The sequence below is a fragment of the Stegodyphus dumicola genome, chromosome 12 (genome assembly GCF_044657685.1).
Source record: "Stegodyphus dumicola isolate Sdum_Otavi_A_Nest chromosome 12, ASM4465768v1".
NCBI classification, from domain to species: domain Eukaryota; kingdom Metazoa; phylum Arthropoda; class Arachnida; order Araneae; family Eresidae; genus Stegodyphus; species Stegodyphus dumicola.
Genome location: NC_140779.1, coordinates 41,872,430 through 41,889,086, shown reverse-complemented (window position 1 = coordinate 41,889,086; position 16,657 = coordinate 41,872,430). Strand labels below are relative to the sequence as shown.

At 31.2% G+C, this 16,657-nt stretch overlaps 1 protein-coding gene across 1 annotated transcript in view; it reads left to right on the top strand.

Annotated features, from left to right (window-relative positions):
• Nucleotides 1-16,657, top strand: part of Nup35 (nucleoporin 35) — a 64,355-nt gene that overhangs the window by 31,317 nt on the left and 16,381 nt on the right. Inside the window, exons 5-7 of the mRNA XM_035354514.2 lie at nt 1,568-1,601; nt 1,709-1,817; nt 10,113-10,166. Coding sequence (XP_035210405.2) covers nt 1,568-1,601; nt 1,709-1,817; nt 10,113-10,166 — 197 coding nt within the window. The remainder of the gene's footprint in view (nt 1-1,567; nt 1,602-1,708; nt 1,818-10,112; nt 10,167-16,657) is intronic.

The following is a 16,657-nucleotide window of genomic DNA, read 5'->3' as shown; positions in this document are numbered from 1 at the left end:
GAGAGACTAAGCTTCACAACAACAAAAATAACGCCTTCATTTATTATTGCGAATTAAATCATGCTTAATTCTTTCTGGAATTTTTTCGAGGAAATAAGTGTTTAAGATTTACTTAATTTTTAATAATTAGTAATTTTTAATACAGATATTTTGAGCTTTTATGTATTTTTGTCTTGTCGCGAAGTGAAAACTGAATTAATTGAATGAGAAATACTCAATCGTCTGTGAAAAAATTTTTTTTTTTTTTTTTTGTTTGTTTGCTTAATTTCTTTTTTACATTGTTCTAGCTTTATTATAGTATTTGAAAAGAACATGTGGCAACGATTAGATAGTTTTTTAAATGATATACTTTTTGTGCATTCTGAGTTATAATATGAATGAAATATAATACTGTTAAGTGAACCTAGTGCCAGAGTGTCGCTATGTTAAACAAATAGAGTGAATTTTTAAAGAATGCCTTTATTCTATTGCTGTCAGCGAAGTAGATTTAATTAAATCCATTAAGTTTAAAAGAAATGCAAGAAACAAATGCGTATAATTTAATATTCCATACAGGGAAGTCATGTGGTGTACACATCAGATTTTTTTATATATATAATACATGTTTATTGATTTTTTTTTATTAACTTGTTCTGTAGAGTAAAATTCTGCGCAGAATTTTATGTTTTTTTAGTTGCTTTCATGTCATTTTTTGCTTATTTCACTGTTTGTTAGATATTGAAAAGTTTTCCATGATTTTTTTCCTTCAACGGAAAGTTGGTTAATTTTTTTATTAGGATAATTAATAAAATTTTTAAGTGATATAGCTTATTTCATTGTAATTTTTTTCTCGTGGAAAATATATGATAAAATATCATTAATTATACTTTCCTTTTTAGAATTTTTTGTTTTTTGTATTCTTTTATGTTTTTTATTTCTCATTTCACTGTTTTTAAGATATTGAAAAGTGTTGAGTGATTTTTTTAGGAAACAAAGTTCTTAACCTCCTTTATACCATTTGAGTTCTTACAAGTTTGCAAAGGGAAGTTGGTTAATTTATTTATTAGGATAATTAATATTTGTATTAAGGGATATTGCTTATTTCATTGTAATTTTGTTATACGTAATAACATTTTTTATGAAGTTGCTCTGCAGAGTAAAATTCTACGCAGTTTTTAAATTTTAACGTTTGGTGTTCCCTTCAGCCGTTTTTCCGGTACATTTAAAAGCCAGACGAAGGCTAGTACATAACATACATTTCTGAACCCATTCCTGATAACAGAACAGTACCTAATTTTGATTAATATATATTTTTTACCTTACACACACACATATATATATTATTTCAAGCATTAATTGTAAGAAAATCTTCTTTTGTAAGTTAATGGATATGTGTATTTTCATCTGATATAGCCTATTATTCCAAGTTTAGACTTTGTTTTGAGTGAAAAGGCTGAAGTCATTTTCTAGTTAATACTTGAAAATTTTAAAATATTTTTATTTCAAAGTTATAATAAAAATAAACAGTAAATTTTTTTTTATCTATTAATTAATAAGCATTTATAAATGAATAATCTTTACTTTGCAGTTTGACACAACTCCAAAGACACCAGGAAGACCAAGTAATATTTACTTCTAATATGTTTATGTACATAAAGGTATTTGATTTATTATAGTTCATAAATTTTTTATGTCACTCTGTGCTTAATTTTTATGCTTTTTATTTCAGATACTGAAACTGTTAACAATGATAGTATATTAACACCTAGTAAATCATTTTGTCTGAATAGTAATTCACACATGTCACCTGCTCAGATAGATCCATTTTTCACCCAAGGGTAGGTATAAAAGTAATAAGTATTTTTTATTCGTGTATTTAAACTGCTATGTATTTAAAATTAAATTCATATATTAAGAAAAACTACTGCAGATTTTTAGTGAAAATTCTCTGAAAAAAATATTTGTGGCATTCTGTGTGATAGCACAAGAATTTGAATTATGTGATATTAATGTGGTTACCATTTTAATATGGCCCACCAGCACCCGATGGTAAAAACGCTGAATACTGGTAGTTCTGACTTGGGTTCAATTCCAGGCAAACAGATGGATGTTTTTACAGATTTCCTCATGTGTAACATGTATATGAACCATTTTTCCTTAGGAAGTCCTCCACAAAGGCATCCCTCCCCTAAGGCAGATAGCCAAGGTAGGCTTTAACTAAACCAAACCAAAATCCATTTTAATATGTATTGCAATTATTTATAATAATTAAAACTGTCTAATACTATTTGTCATCTGTCTGTTTTACTAATTATGTGCTACTGTTAAGAAGAAACTGAAATCTAAATTGAAACATGCATAAATATAATTTTTTTAATACTTCTTTAAATGTATGTATCTGAAAACTGCAGTTCAATTGTTTATTGTTTAAAATTCAGGTAGATCAAGGCTATTTAATGTTAATTCATCATAACTTCGGAAAGGCACGTGGTGTAGATGTTATTTTAAACTACTGATTTTATTCAGATCGGACATCTTCCAGCTCTTAAATCAAGCTTTCAGGTTTATGAAATTTTTTATTCATTTGCAGTTTGACATAAGAATTTAGTTAGTCATGAAATTATTTTTAATAATGAATTTTGCAGCTAATTCTGCATAACAGCCCTACATTTTCAGTGCATTTTCAAATCATAAACTTTTAGATTTTGGATTGGTAAACAATCTTATCTAATTTTTAAGAAAAATTTAGCATCTGTGTTTTTAGTTTGAAGGTATTAACAGAAACAGGAGGAGGAAGAAACAAAGGCAAGTCATTTAACAACAATAAACAATATCCGTCTGCATCTAATATGTGTTTTGTATTGAAGTGAATAAAATAGCAGTAAATTTGTGAATCGTGATATATCTAGCAATCGATCCATAACAACCTCTAGTATTAAAAATCTGAAATGCTTCCTCTTTCATTTGTGCATTTATATCTCGTATATCAACCCACCAGCATGACTTATTCCAGTGCAGTGGGCAAATTCAGCTTTCCTCCCCTTTCTAAACTGAATGCATCACTGAAATTTTAAACTTAACCTTTGTTCAGAGCTAATTCCTGTGTATTTGTAATTAATCATTTGAGCTTTTATTAGGGAACAAGTAAGTTTCCTTCTATGGTTCAAATTTTTCAGAATTTTGTTTTTAAAAATGAAGCATGAATGCAACATCAAAGGTCCAGTTCTTCAGCTCTCAGTGACTGAAACCAGGAGAAGCAAGTAATGACATTGCTAGATTTACTCTAAAATATGATAGATTGATATGATAGGCAAATAAGTTTGAGTTTTAAATTTTGTTCTAATCAGAATTTTCTGTTTGTGGTTCGAATATTATTTTATGGGATTGGAAGTAACAATAAACTAATATACAACTTAAAATAAGATAACCAATATTGTAAATAGACTAGGAATTTTTTGTCTGCTTCAGAAATGTATTTATTGATGAAATACCTGTAATGCATTTTATAGTATAATATCAATCTAAAGATGCTCTTTGAAATCTGGTTATAAGGTATTTCTTCTGCCTTCTTAACATGCCTTCGTGGTGTGGTGGTCTGCATGCTCAGCGGATAATTGAGAGATCCGTGGTTCTATTCCAGGTGAAGGCGTTGTAAATTTTTCATTTCTTCTGCTTCCAAAAAATCATTATGTCTGTACATTGTAAATATTTTATATTTTCTGTGTTGTAACTTATCAAAGAAGGCATCGCTCATGAGGGAAAGTTTGAAGATATTTTCCTTAAAAGTTATACTTTTATGGAAAACTTATTCATTACAATGAAGATTACAAAAGTCATATAATCAGCCCATTATCCCATCAGAAAAATGCAGAATTCCGACCGATTTTAAAATTATTCTATTTTTGTTAAACTGTATTTGAGTTTTACCAACGAAGTATATGATCATATTTTTACAAAGAAATTTTAATTACTTTACTTCAGCATGAATAGTACAAGTGAAAAATATAAATTATGTAACTCACTGCCAGTTTTCACCCTGACAAAGAAAGCAGATGAAAACAGTTCACCAAAGTTCCAACCTTTGTCCTCAAAACTGTCTAGCCTCCAACACTCAGAACAGTGTTGCCAGAAAGTTTTCAACTAAATTATGACTAAAAAAGTCGCAAATGATGTCAGAGATCACGTGATTTTTGTAATGTCATGTGAGCATGACATTACAAATTGCTCACATGATCTCTGACATCATCACAAATGTACTGTCTGTCTGCCCCGTAAATTACAGACTGTATCTATTCTTAGTCTTTTTAATTACGTATCTTAGTTATAACAAAAATTTTAAAACTATATTGCTCACTTTCAGTTGTCTAAATATCTATTTCTTTTTAAATTATTTCTCATCTAATTTAGGTTTCTATTTTTAAATTAATTTGTGTATATCCATTCGTAAGAGATTCCTCGCATTTAGATTGTTAGCACTTAAATTTGAGTTGGCTGTTAATTTTTTTTATTCAATTTTTTTTTCTTAATTGTGAACATTTTAATTGAGAAATGTTTTCTCAGTGAGTTTTCTGTTCTGCGTGGTGGACTTATTTCAGATTCAGATTACTTAAAAAAGCCTTGGTTTTTCACTGTTAAATTTATTTGTTGTTTAGAAAAACATATTTTTTAAAATTTTTAAATCATTTCTGTTGCTTAGTTGTTAGCAATATTATTAATCAGGAGAATGAATTTCATTTCTTTCTCTGTTTGGGTAACGAGTATATGGCGGGCAAGCTACAAGTTCTTTTGTTCAATTCGTTATCACCATAGAACTGGGGGGGGAGGACTGAGACGAAAGGGGTAGGTAAGAAGGTGCCGAAAAATTTTTATTTTCTTCTTTTACACTTTTTCCACCTTCCCCCTACCAGTGTCAGGCTGTGCAGCTTTGAAAAGGAAAGCACAGAACATGTAAACTGTACTGTCACATGTCAACTTCTATTTAATAAATAAACTTTTTTTTTCAAAAAAAAATATTTTTAATTGATACATTATTTAACATATAAGCATTTTAAGATATATTAAGAAAATCTTTGAAGTTGCAAAAAATAGCATTAGGAAATTATGGATGTCGCAAAAATTTTGCAAAATCGCAAATAGTTAAATTTTATTAGCACAACTTTGTCAAAAGTCGCAAATTTGCAAAAAATCGCACGATCTGGCAACACTGACACGGAATATCTCAAAGCAGTTTTGCCTCCAGCAAAAAAGTCCCTCCCCTCTTGAATTCATTTTCTGTCTCTGAAACGCTGAAGATAGAGAGCTGTAAAATTGAATTTTATTCAAAGCTGTACCAAAATCTCTAATAGAAGAACCCTTTCTATCAGGAAAATTTTAATTGTCTCAGTTTTAATTCTTAAAATGTTAATTAAAAAATTAATATTTTGTAAAATTATAATTATTTAATTTAAAGCAAACTCTTCTTTTTTTTTTTTTTTTTTGCATGGTAAGATATTATTTTATTATATGTTACAACCTTAACAACTCTTAATTAACAACCAATTTTAATGCCATTATTTAACTATTTCAGTTTCATTTGTACTACAGTTTTGAATGAAATGATCAATATGATTCATATGCATTTGGTCTGTATCATTTTCCATAGTTTCATATATAAAAAATACATTAAAAATTGAAATATCCTTAATTTATATTCTTAAATATGCAACAGTGCTTAAAAACTTGAGTTCCTTATTATGTTGCAAAATTAGTACGTAATTTCATTTATATATTAATTTTGAATGGTATTTAGATTTTACATGGTATGAATTGTATTTAATTTTGAAAATCTGGTGATAGTATCTCTGCTTTCATAATGCAAAATGCAAACATCTTCCAGTCACATTCATGAAACATTAAAATATAAATATTCTGGAGAAAGTGAATAAAGAAGCATTCTATATATAGAATGTAACAGAGCTTATTCTCTACCTAAAGTGTTAGCCATACTGGAATAATTATACGTGCAGTAAAAACTCTCTAAAACTTAGAATGAATGAGTGAAGAACTCGAATTCATGTAGATTTTAATTCTGTCAATTTTGACATGAATTAACCGATGCATATCTTTTACGATAATGGGTTAAAAACTTGCAATTTTTGAACCATCAGGAGTCATATTTAAAAAAAGGCATTGTTCTGACTCTTAGAAGGGCTAGGTTACTGAAATACAATAGAGCTCATGAGAGCTGTTTGTATAAAGGGAGAGGTGCTTCGTAGAGGACTTTTGAGTGGAAACTGGCTCATATTCACATTATAGAATGGAGGAAAACAACCATGTAGCCAGCCCGTACACCTGGGATCAAATTACCAGGATTCAGCTGTCTTAACCACTCGACCCCTGTTAGGAAAAGAACATTTCAAGGTAAGATGCCTTCAAGAAGGACTAGCTTTTGTTCATGTTACACATTTGTAGAATAACGAAATTGCCCATGCAGCCAGAATGGATTTTTAAATTCTTATACATCAGGGTAATTTAATACAATGAGATTGCACCAAAATTTAAAAACTTTCTGGTAAAATACTGTATTAATTCTGATATATAAAGCAATCTTGCAGCTGTTGAACTGAATAACAGTAAAAGAGTAAGGAATGTAATACTTTTTTAATCAAGTTGTCTCTGTTGGAAAAACTAGAACTAAATTGCATTTATCTTATTTATCTTTTTATAAAGTATGAATGTCAGTCAAAACCTCTAATTAGGGATTAAAAATTTAGCAATTGACAATATTCCATTTTTTCAAAGTCACTGCTTATGAAGTTTATAAAACTAAATGTACACTAAAGGAGAGGTAACCTCTATTTTATTGTGCATTTAATTTATTATTGTTGCTGCAATATAAATGTTAATAATGATAAAGAATTAGTGCAAAATGGCGAAATCATCAAATACAATCATGAAATCCCTGTAAATAAAAGTAACTCAAAACAGAAGTGGTATTTTAAAGGAAAGAGAAAATTAATTTACCATTTGGATTGACAGTGAAACCAGATGCAGTATACCATTGAATCAGGTAATAATCATCAAAAATGTAAAAAGAAGCACTTTTAATCCTATTCAAAAGAAAAGGATAGTCCAAGTGAAAATTTTGCTGCTACCAAAGGCTGAATTGATAGATTCAGAAAGCAAAACAACTTCCGTAGAATTAAAGAATTAACAGAAAAACTATAAGTGCAGATTCAAAAATTGCTTCAGTATAGTTAACTATCAGTTAAATGGGCGCTATATATATATAGCGCTCATTTAACTGATATATATATATATATATATAGTCAAAAGTCTTTAATCCGGACTCATCAGGCCATTTCGGATTATCGGTTTTTCCGGATTATAGATAATCAGTTTAAATCTGGTAAGGTGACATGCAAAAATTATAAAATTAAAAATATGAAACCGTAATTTATGAAATAAAGAACAATTATGATCTAAAGGATATCAAAATTTACAAAAAAAAAAAAAAAAAAAGCTTAATATTTATTTGTTTATTTTATTAAACATTTCTTTCAATGCACGCATGCGTAAAGCATACATTATGCATAGTCGAAATTAGGAAATTGCAACCAGAAAACAATTTGATGTGTATTCATGATATTTATAATGATGAGGAATTTGATTAAAATCATATCAAAGATGGAGTACATCGAGATGAAATACTACATTTAGTAAGGAATTATAAGCCAAATAAAATAAAAATATCTGACCTGAAGATAAGGATAGTGCTGACAGATCAACTTTCAATTCATTGCGCGCTGCGACACCCCCCCCCCTGCAGAGCAGTGTGAAATTGATAAACAGATTTTGGAATAGTTAGAGAAACAAAGGATATGCCTTTATCCATTTTTTGCAGCAATTCCACTTTTTGTTTGATGGACACCGAAACATACTTTCGCTTTGTAGATCCTTTGGGAGCTCCAGCATCGGAAATTCTAACAAATAAACATCTGCCCTGAAGATAAGGATAGTGCTGACAGATCAACTTCCGGTTCATTGCCCCACCCCCCCAGGAAATTCTTTTTGACATAATCGAAAGTTTAAGCTTACTTTTATAAAATTGCTCAAACAGTCTGCAAAAAATAATAAGTCGGATCCAATTAGAAGATTAAGGAACAACGCAATCTGCAACATTAACTGAAATAGATAATTAGATAATTTTAGCTTAGCTTTTACCGTCTGTTATACATTAAATGCGCATGTGTAAACGTATTATGCGCATGCATAAAGGTATTATGCAAATGCATGTGCAGAAAGTTTGTAGCTTTGAGGTCCGGATTATGAGCGTCCGGATTGAAGACTTTTGACTGTATATATATTTAAGTTTGTTTATTATGGAATGATGGAAAATACAACAAACAAAAGGAAAATAAACACACCGTTAAGCATATCATGGACATTACAGGCAACATCAGACTGACCAAGAATGAAATAGCCAAAAATGATGGAACTTATGGGAACAAGTTCTCATATCCATATGGGAACAAGATATGAGAGAAGCTGTGCAAAGATTTAAAGCAAGAAGAGTCTTTTGCTGAGAAAATTGTCGGCTTAACCTGTACAAGTGGATGAGAACATGTAACTAATTGTAGAGACTATTGATGTGTCATGCAGACTTCTATCAAAGGGCTTATAAATTAAAATCATCAAGAACTGATAGTACAGAAAATTCATAAGGTTAACCTTACTATCAGAATTAAAGATCCGTTTATATCAAACAATTCAGATTTTGAAAGAACTTCAAAAGCAGAAAAATCGATGTGATATCCTAATATCAAGATTTGTTTGATGAAAGAAAATTAAAATATCAAATGACATTAGGCACTTTCACCCATAAAAAACAATTATTTTGGAAGAGACAAGATTCTTCTAGGGAAAGAATTTTTTTTCAGTCAAAAAATTATGTATATGTATGTGTGCATTATTCAAGTATGTGCATAGATTCTCCAAACTATTGTATTGTCCCAAGTTAATATGAATAATAAAGTAGAGCTATATATATATATATATATACTTTGTTTTCTCCTGGTTGCATATTCTTTTATCGCTGTTTATTATGCATTAAAATTATCTTTTGTTTCAATTTTAGGAACATGTTAAAAAATTAATGTGTCATATAGGCACTTAATACAAATGAATTTTGACTTATCATTTTGTTAGGATATGCAGGAAATGCTCTGTGTATTATAGTTATCATAAAAGAAAGAATAAAATTCAGAACAGTAAATTATTTTTAGTTCTCATTTTTCTAACCTCTTCTCTCCATGACTGTTACTATTAAATTTAATTTTGGAATATTTCCTGTAGCAGTACTCTCTAAATTCTCAAATATTTAATCAAACATCTTTACTCTAGAAGTATAGTTATTGTTTTTAGCTTATGTGTAGTGTTCTGAAAAGCTAGAAATGAATTAATTCTGATACATTAAATAACTGAAAAAAATATGTCAAATTTTTTTTAGCTTTCTCTTCGAATATGTTTTGTATATTGGAAACACAAATCATTTTCTCTTGAAAAGATGCATCCTTTTTTGGCAGGTAGTGATTGTATGTATTTTGACATAAATAAATCCTTTACTAAAGTTTATTGCATCTGGTTGGTTTACAGCACTGCAAACGAATTAAGGCTGTCAACTCTAGGAGAGTGCCTTTATTGAAGAGTTAATTTTCCAACACATATAAACTCCATGCAAACAGCAGGCCCACCAGCGGCCGAGTGGTAAAGATGCTGAACCCTGGTAGTTCAGTCCGAGGTTCGAATCCCGTGAACGGGCTGGCTGCATGGGCGTTTTCGTGGTTTTAACATGTATATGATCCATTTTCCCTTAGAAAGTCCTTTACGAAGGCATCCCTCCCTTTAGGCAGATAGCCCTTTTGTGCTTTGCCATAATTGAATAATCTCAATCCCATGCAAACAGCCTATTTGCCAGGATTGACAGGATGGCCCCCTGCTAGCATTTTTATCCACATTTATTTTATTTTTTTAAGAAATATATTTGCTTAATTATGATTCTCCCTGTCAGTAGTTTGAAAGGCAATTATATGCATGTTGTTTATTTACTTACATACATATATCTATATTTATTTATTTATTTATTTATATTTTAGGGAAGCCTTAAAAAATAGTGACCAGTTGGATGAATCATGGGTAACAGTGTTTGGGTGAGTTTTCTCCCCTCATGCTAAGTCTGTTTTGGAATATTGTTCCAGGCATGGGGGTTATGTCATACTGTCTCTTGAAATGCAGCAAATTTTTCCATTTAAAATCAGTACAAAATAAGGATTTATTTTTTTTATATTTTAAAAATTTTAATTGATATATATGTTTTACAATCTTTTAAGAACATTACTAATGTTTGTAATTTGTTAGTTTATTATTTATCTGGTTGTCTGAAAAGTCATGATGCATTTTTTCTGTGTTCTTCAAAGGTCTTTTATTTATATAAAGAACAGTGTGCAGTCAATAGTACATTGCTGTTTTGTTCAATAACTGTTTGATTTCTTTTAATGAGCTTCATAATTCCTTACTTAATAAAGAGCCTAGCTTTATCAGCAAAATGCTGAACAAGGTGTCATATGATACACACAGTATCACTTTCATCCAGACTCCAATAATTTTTGTCAGTTGATCAAACTTGTGTGTTGTCGTATCAGGATGGAATACAGTTCCTATATTAATGAGCTCTGGAAATTTTTGGAAGATGGATTTGTAGAAATTGTCCAGTTGACGACAGCACACTAATTTGTTGGCTTATTGATAGGAGCTTGGAAACAAGAGCTTGGTAGGAACTTGAACACAAGTTTGATCACATGAGAAAAATTACTGGAGTTTGGATGAAAAGTGCTGGTGTATGTCATACTCGCCTGATCTTGTGCCTTCAGATTTTCACTTGTTTCACTGTCTTCCATGGTATAACATTTGATTCAGAAAAGTCCATAAATTAACTTCTTATTCAGTTTTTCACTGATAAAACTAAGCTCTTTTGCGAATGAGGAATTATGAAGCTCATTAATAGAAAGTAAAAATTTATGGAACAAAACAGGCAATATACTATTGACTGACCCTTTTTATTTGTATAAATAAAGGACCTTTGAAGAACATAGAAACAACGTATTGTAACGTTTCACACAACCTTATATATCAGTGGTTCTTAACCGGGGGTGTGAGAATGTATTTTTGGGGGTGCGGGAGAAGCCCCTACCTAACTATAAAAATTATTAAATATCATTTATTAAATTTCTTATAATAAAATATTTAAAATCTGCAATAGTGTCCCCAATATTGAAGCTCATAAAAATTGGTAGTACCTAGCTTACTTATCGGCAAAAGACACAGGAAAGAGCTGGTGCCGATGGCCGTATACATTACGCTACAAAAAGGCATGAAACGCTACAAATGAACGCGAACAGGTAGCTAGGTGACGGAGAAAAGAAAAAAACTTTGTGGGAATACAAGCGGAGAACGTTATCTCAGCTTGCGCATGCGCTGAGTTCGATATGTGCTACTCCAATGGAATCTACGGATTCACAGATTTATATCTGCATCTACTGTGCCTGTTTTAGGTTGAGTCAACTATTGCGCCTGCGACATACGTATTGTGTATTCTGACTTGTCCAGAAACTTCTTGAGACTAATACATTCTTAATTGCCCGTTCAAGACGAATAGAATTCAGTGATATTACAAACGTAAGAACATTATATATATTATATTACATTATTTCTAAATAATTAAATCGATTATAGTGAACCCCACTATGTCAAAAAAAACGACAATGGAACGATAAGTATGCCGGTTATGGATTTACCTGCACAACCAAAAAAGATGGCACGCAACGACCGCAATGCATCTTGTGTTCTGTATATTCAAACTGCAATCTCAAACCATCAAATTTATTAGAGCATTTCAACAATCTGCATGGTGGTGAAAAAGCGCATGGTACGAACAGCTTTTGAAGTCAAAGAAGGCTCGGTTTGATACCAATGGAACTAATTCACAAGTCAAACAACAAAAACAGCGTTAATTTTCAAAATTTTCACAGGACTAGTTTCGATAGTTTTACCGAATCACCATCCTCAGCTGCAAAACCGCAAATGAACAAGATAGGAAATAATGATTAGATAAGATAAGAAAGCCTAGACAAGTATAAGCAAGTGGCACCATCTGTTGGTGAAACCAGAACTAAAACATAATTTCTTTAAAGGCCAAAGGCAAAGATGGATTGGAATTAGGATCGTTAACAAGAACAGAAAGATTTTTTTGAATGTGAAATGCATCTAGAAAATCCAGTTCTCCAATGGAAGATGTTTTTTGAATAATTTTGGCAGCAGAAAAATTGAAAGTGTGATTTTCAGACCAACAATGTTGAGCAACAGAAGACTTCTGTGTTTCCTCTTTTCTAACATATGCCTCATGTTCCTTGACGCGAAATTTTAAGGCTCTCTTAGTTTGGCCAATGTAAATTAAACCACACTGGCAAGGAATCCTATAAATACCCCAAGAATTCATATCCGGAATGGGGTCCTTGAGTATGGAACTCGGAATTTTATTGATGGGAGAATAAACAACTCAAAAGTTAAATTTCTGCAAAATATGTGCAACTTTATAGCTAATTGATGGAAAGAAGGGAATGACAACAGAATTTTTATAATCTCCTAAAACAAGAGTGTGCCTTTTAGTGTGTTGAGATGAGAATTTTTTTTTAACTGCTTGATTAATAATGTTGGGTGAAAAGCCCCTGTCAATAGCTATTGCTTTTAAATAATTTAGTTCTTCATCAAGGGCTAGTTTGGAGGAGCAAAGTTGAAGAGCACGAAAAACATAGGAATAAAATGAAGCTAAATTTTGTTTAGTCGGATGACATGATTTAAAGTGTGGTGAAAGGCAAACCGATGAAGGCTTACGGTAAACTGTAGTACTGAAGTTGGAGGTGTTACATGTGACCAGAATGTCGAGAAACGGAAGAGAATTGCAAGTCTCAAGTTCAAAAGTGAACTGAATAGCAGGATCAATAGAATTCATTGTTGAAAGAACTTTATTTAAATCATCTTTATTACCTTCAAACAGGGTAAAAGTATCGTCTACGTAGCGGAACCATGCCGGGAAGTTTAAAGTTTCAAACAATTTTAATTTATAATAATGCATGTAGATATCAGCCAGGTTGGGACTGAGGGGGCTTCCCATGGCTAATCCCTCAGTCTGCTTGTAGTATTTATTTTGGAAAACAAAATGTGTTTGTTTCAAACAGAGTTGTGTAAGAGAAATTAGCTCATCAATTTCGATACAAGAGAAATGAAATTCACAAAGTCTGGTTTCTAGACATCTTAATGCACCCTCCACTGGAACATTGGTGAATAATGATTTTACATCAAAAGAAACCATGAGTAAATTACTAGGAGAAATGTTTTTAACCTTTTTTACAAACTCTATTGAATTTTTTATGGTGTAAATGTTATTGTCTAATAGAGTTGAAAATCTAGAAACTAAATATTTAGCTAAGGGATATGAGGCAGTACCTAAATTTGATACAATAGGGCGAAAAGGAATACCACTTTTATGAGTTTTGGGAAGAGCATATAATCTGGCACCATTCGCAACAGATGGGATAAGCGAATGTTTTAAGTTGCTTGAAATGATTTGTGAAGATTTGATCACGGTTTTTATTTTTGACAAGTCCGAAGGTGAAGGATCTTTAGGGATCGGATTATATGGTCCTTTGTTTAAGAGTTTAGTGACACCATCGATGTAAGTGTTCTTATCTATGACGACTATCTGGCCACCTTTATCGGCCTTTGAAATGATGATATCCGGGTTAGAATGAATTTCACACATTGTAGCTCTTTCTCTTGCAGTTAGATTTGATTTCAAAGGTTTATTATTGAATTTCACATTATGAGCGATAAGATGCCTTATCATTTCTTTCTGTGAATCTGAAACTTTACCAAACTTAAAAGCTTTTTTGATTCCAAAATCTTTGGAATTGAGGGTTTACAGGTTTGTGAGAAGTTAAAATTATATTTTAGAATTTTCTCTTGTTCTTCTGAAAGACTAACATTAGAAATATTAACTATTGGCTTGATGTTTACAATGGGAAGATTTTTTGAACTACTTGAACTTGGAAGACTGTAAAAGAAGTTTTTCGAATTTAACTGCAAGGGTGTTTTTATGACGGTTAACTGCATTCTCCATTCTAGACCAAGACTTTTGTTCAAGGGCAGTGAATTTTGGATATGAATTAGCGAGTTCCAGATGAAGCTTATAGAGTTCATGTTCAATTTTGGACAATTGTTGGCGTGTATCCCTTATGATGGACCTAAGTAAGGTAAGCTTGCAATTTAACAGAATTCTTGAAACGCAACTGGAAGGTTTTTGATTAGATTTGATTTGAATAAAATTGGGGATAATTTTTTTATTAATTAACACTGATTTTTGTTGTTTGACTTGTGAGTTAGTACTTATTCGGCGTGTGTTTGTGTCTTAAACAATGGAACTATCCTAAAATTGTGTGGACCAGCAATTCAATTTTGGATTCAATTTTGGATATGAATTAGCGAGTTCCAGATGAAGCTTATAGAGTTCATGTTCAATTTTGGACAATTGTTGGCGTGTATCCCTTATGATGGACCTAAGTAAGGTAAGCTTGCAATTTAACAGAATTCTTGAAACGCAACTGGAAGGTTTTTGATTAGATTTGATTTGAATAAAATTGGGGATAATTTTTTTATTAATTAACACTGATTTTTGTTGTTTGACTTGTGAGTTAGTACTTATTCGGCGTGTGTTTGTGTCTTAAACAATGGAACTATCCTAAAATTGTGTGGACCAGCAATTCAAAAACATTTATTAGAAGCGTCATATCAAGTGGAATATTTGTGTGGGAAAAAAAGAAACCTCACACGATCGCTGAAGAGTTGATTAAACATTCTGCTTTCATTATTGCTAAAACAGTTTTAGATTCGGAAGCACATAAAAAAATCCAACAGATTCCGTTATCGAATGATATTATATGATCGCGAATACAAGATCTCAGTGAAGATATTTTAATGCAAGTAATTGAAGACATAAAAATCAGTCCACTAAAATTAAGCATGCAACTGGATGAGTCAACTGGTGTTGATAATTGTAGCCAACTTTTGTTATTTGTCAGGTATGTGAAGGAAAAAGAGGTGATAGAAGAATTTCTATTTTGTGAGCCACTGGAGGTGAATACGAGAGGAGGAATTGATGTTTTCAATGGCATCAAAGATTTTTTACTAAATATCAATTACCAATGAATGTGATTGGCTCAATATGCACTGATGGAGCCTCAGCAATGTTAGGCAAAAATTCAGGATTTTTTTCACACATGAAAAGAGAATTACTGGAAGTTATAATAACGTATTGCATGTTGCATCATTATGCACTTGCGTCGAAAGCATTGCCAGAAAGTTTAAAACAACATCTAATTACAGCAGTAAATGTAGTAAAATACATCTGAGGGCGAGCGCTTAATCATCGCATTTTTCGTGCATTTTGCGAAGAAATTGGTGCTGATCATACCGTGATCCTATATCACACCAAAATACGATGGTTATCTAAGGGTCACATGTTTAACAGAGTTTTTGAATTGCGTGAAAAAATTATTCAATTACTGACTAGTCAAAACTGTTATTTAGTAAAAGATTTTGAGAGTAATGATGCAATGCTGAGGCTAGCCTACTTAGCAGACATATTTAGCCATTTAAATTAATTGAATCTATCAATGCAAGGATTTGGTATAAATATAATAATATCTAGTGAAAAATTATCTTCATATATCTCAAAATTAGAAATTTGGACACGTCAAGTAGAAAAGGGAAATTTTGCAAACTTTCCCTTGCTTGATTCTGTTATTGCGAAAAATGAAAAGAATACAATTATGCCCGACATTGTAATACATTTGTGACAATTGAGCGAATCATTCAATGGATATTTTTCTACCGGAAATATTACCAAAACTCAGAGATGGATATTGGATCCATTTCTATTTGACTTAAATTTGGTGGACGATAGTGATCTGAAAAAAGATCAACTTATTGAAATGCGAGCAAGTGGACATGTTCAAATGGAATTCGAACAATTAGAATTGCAACAATTCTGGTGTTCACAGTTACAACGTTATCCAGAGTTGGCGAACGGAGCACTGCAGTTACTCTTACCCTTTGCTACCATCTACTTGTGCGAAATGGGATTTTCATCGCTTTTGCATATAAAAACTAAAGCGAGAAATCGCTTAAATGCAAGTGATGACTTACGCATATGTCTTTCAAAAAAGGAACCTCACTTCTCCAGTATAATAATGAACAAACAACAACAGACTAGTCATTAATAAAAATAATATTGTTTTGTATTTATATAAAATGTACAATGTTCTTCAGTAAACAATAAGTTTCGCAAAAAATATATTTTTCTAGACTAAAAAAAAAATTTAAACACAGTTTTGAATGAGGTGCAGAGATATATTTTCAGATTCAATGGGGTGCGACTCGCTAGAAAGGTTAAGAAACACTGTTATATATTAAGCCCTCCATTTGATGCATGATGTAATTCATCTTTTAAATATTTTACATTGATCTTAAATTACTATATTTAATATTGATTGTAGTGATAAATAAAATAAACTAACTTTGCAGGCAT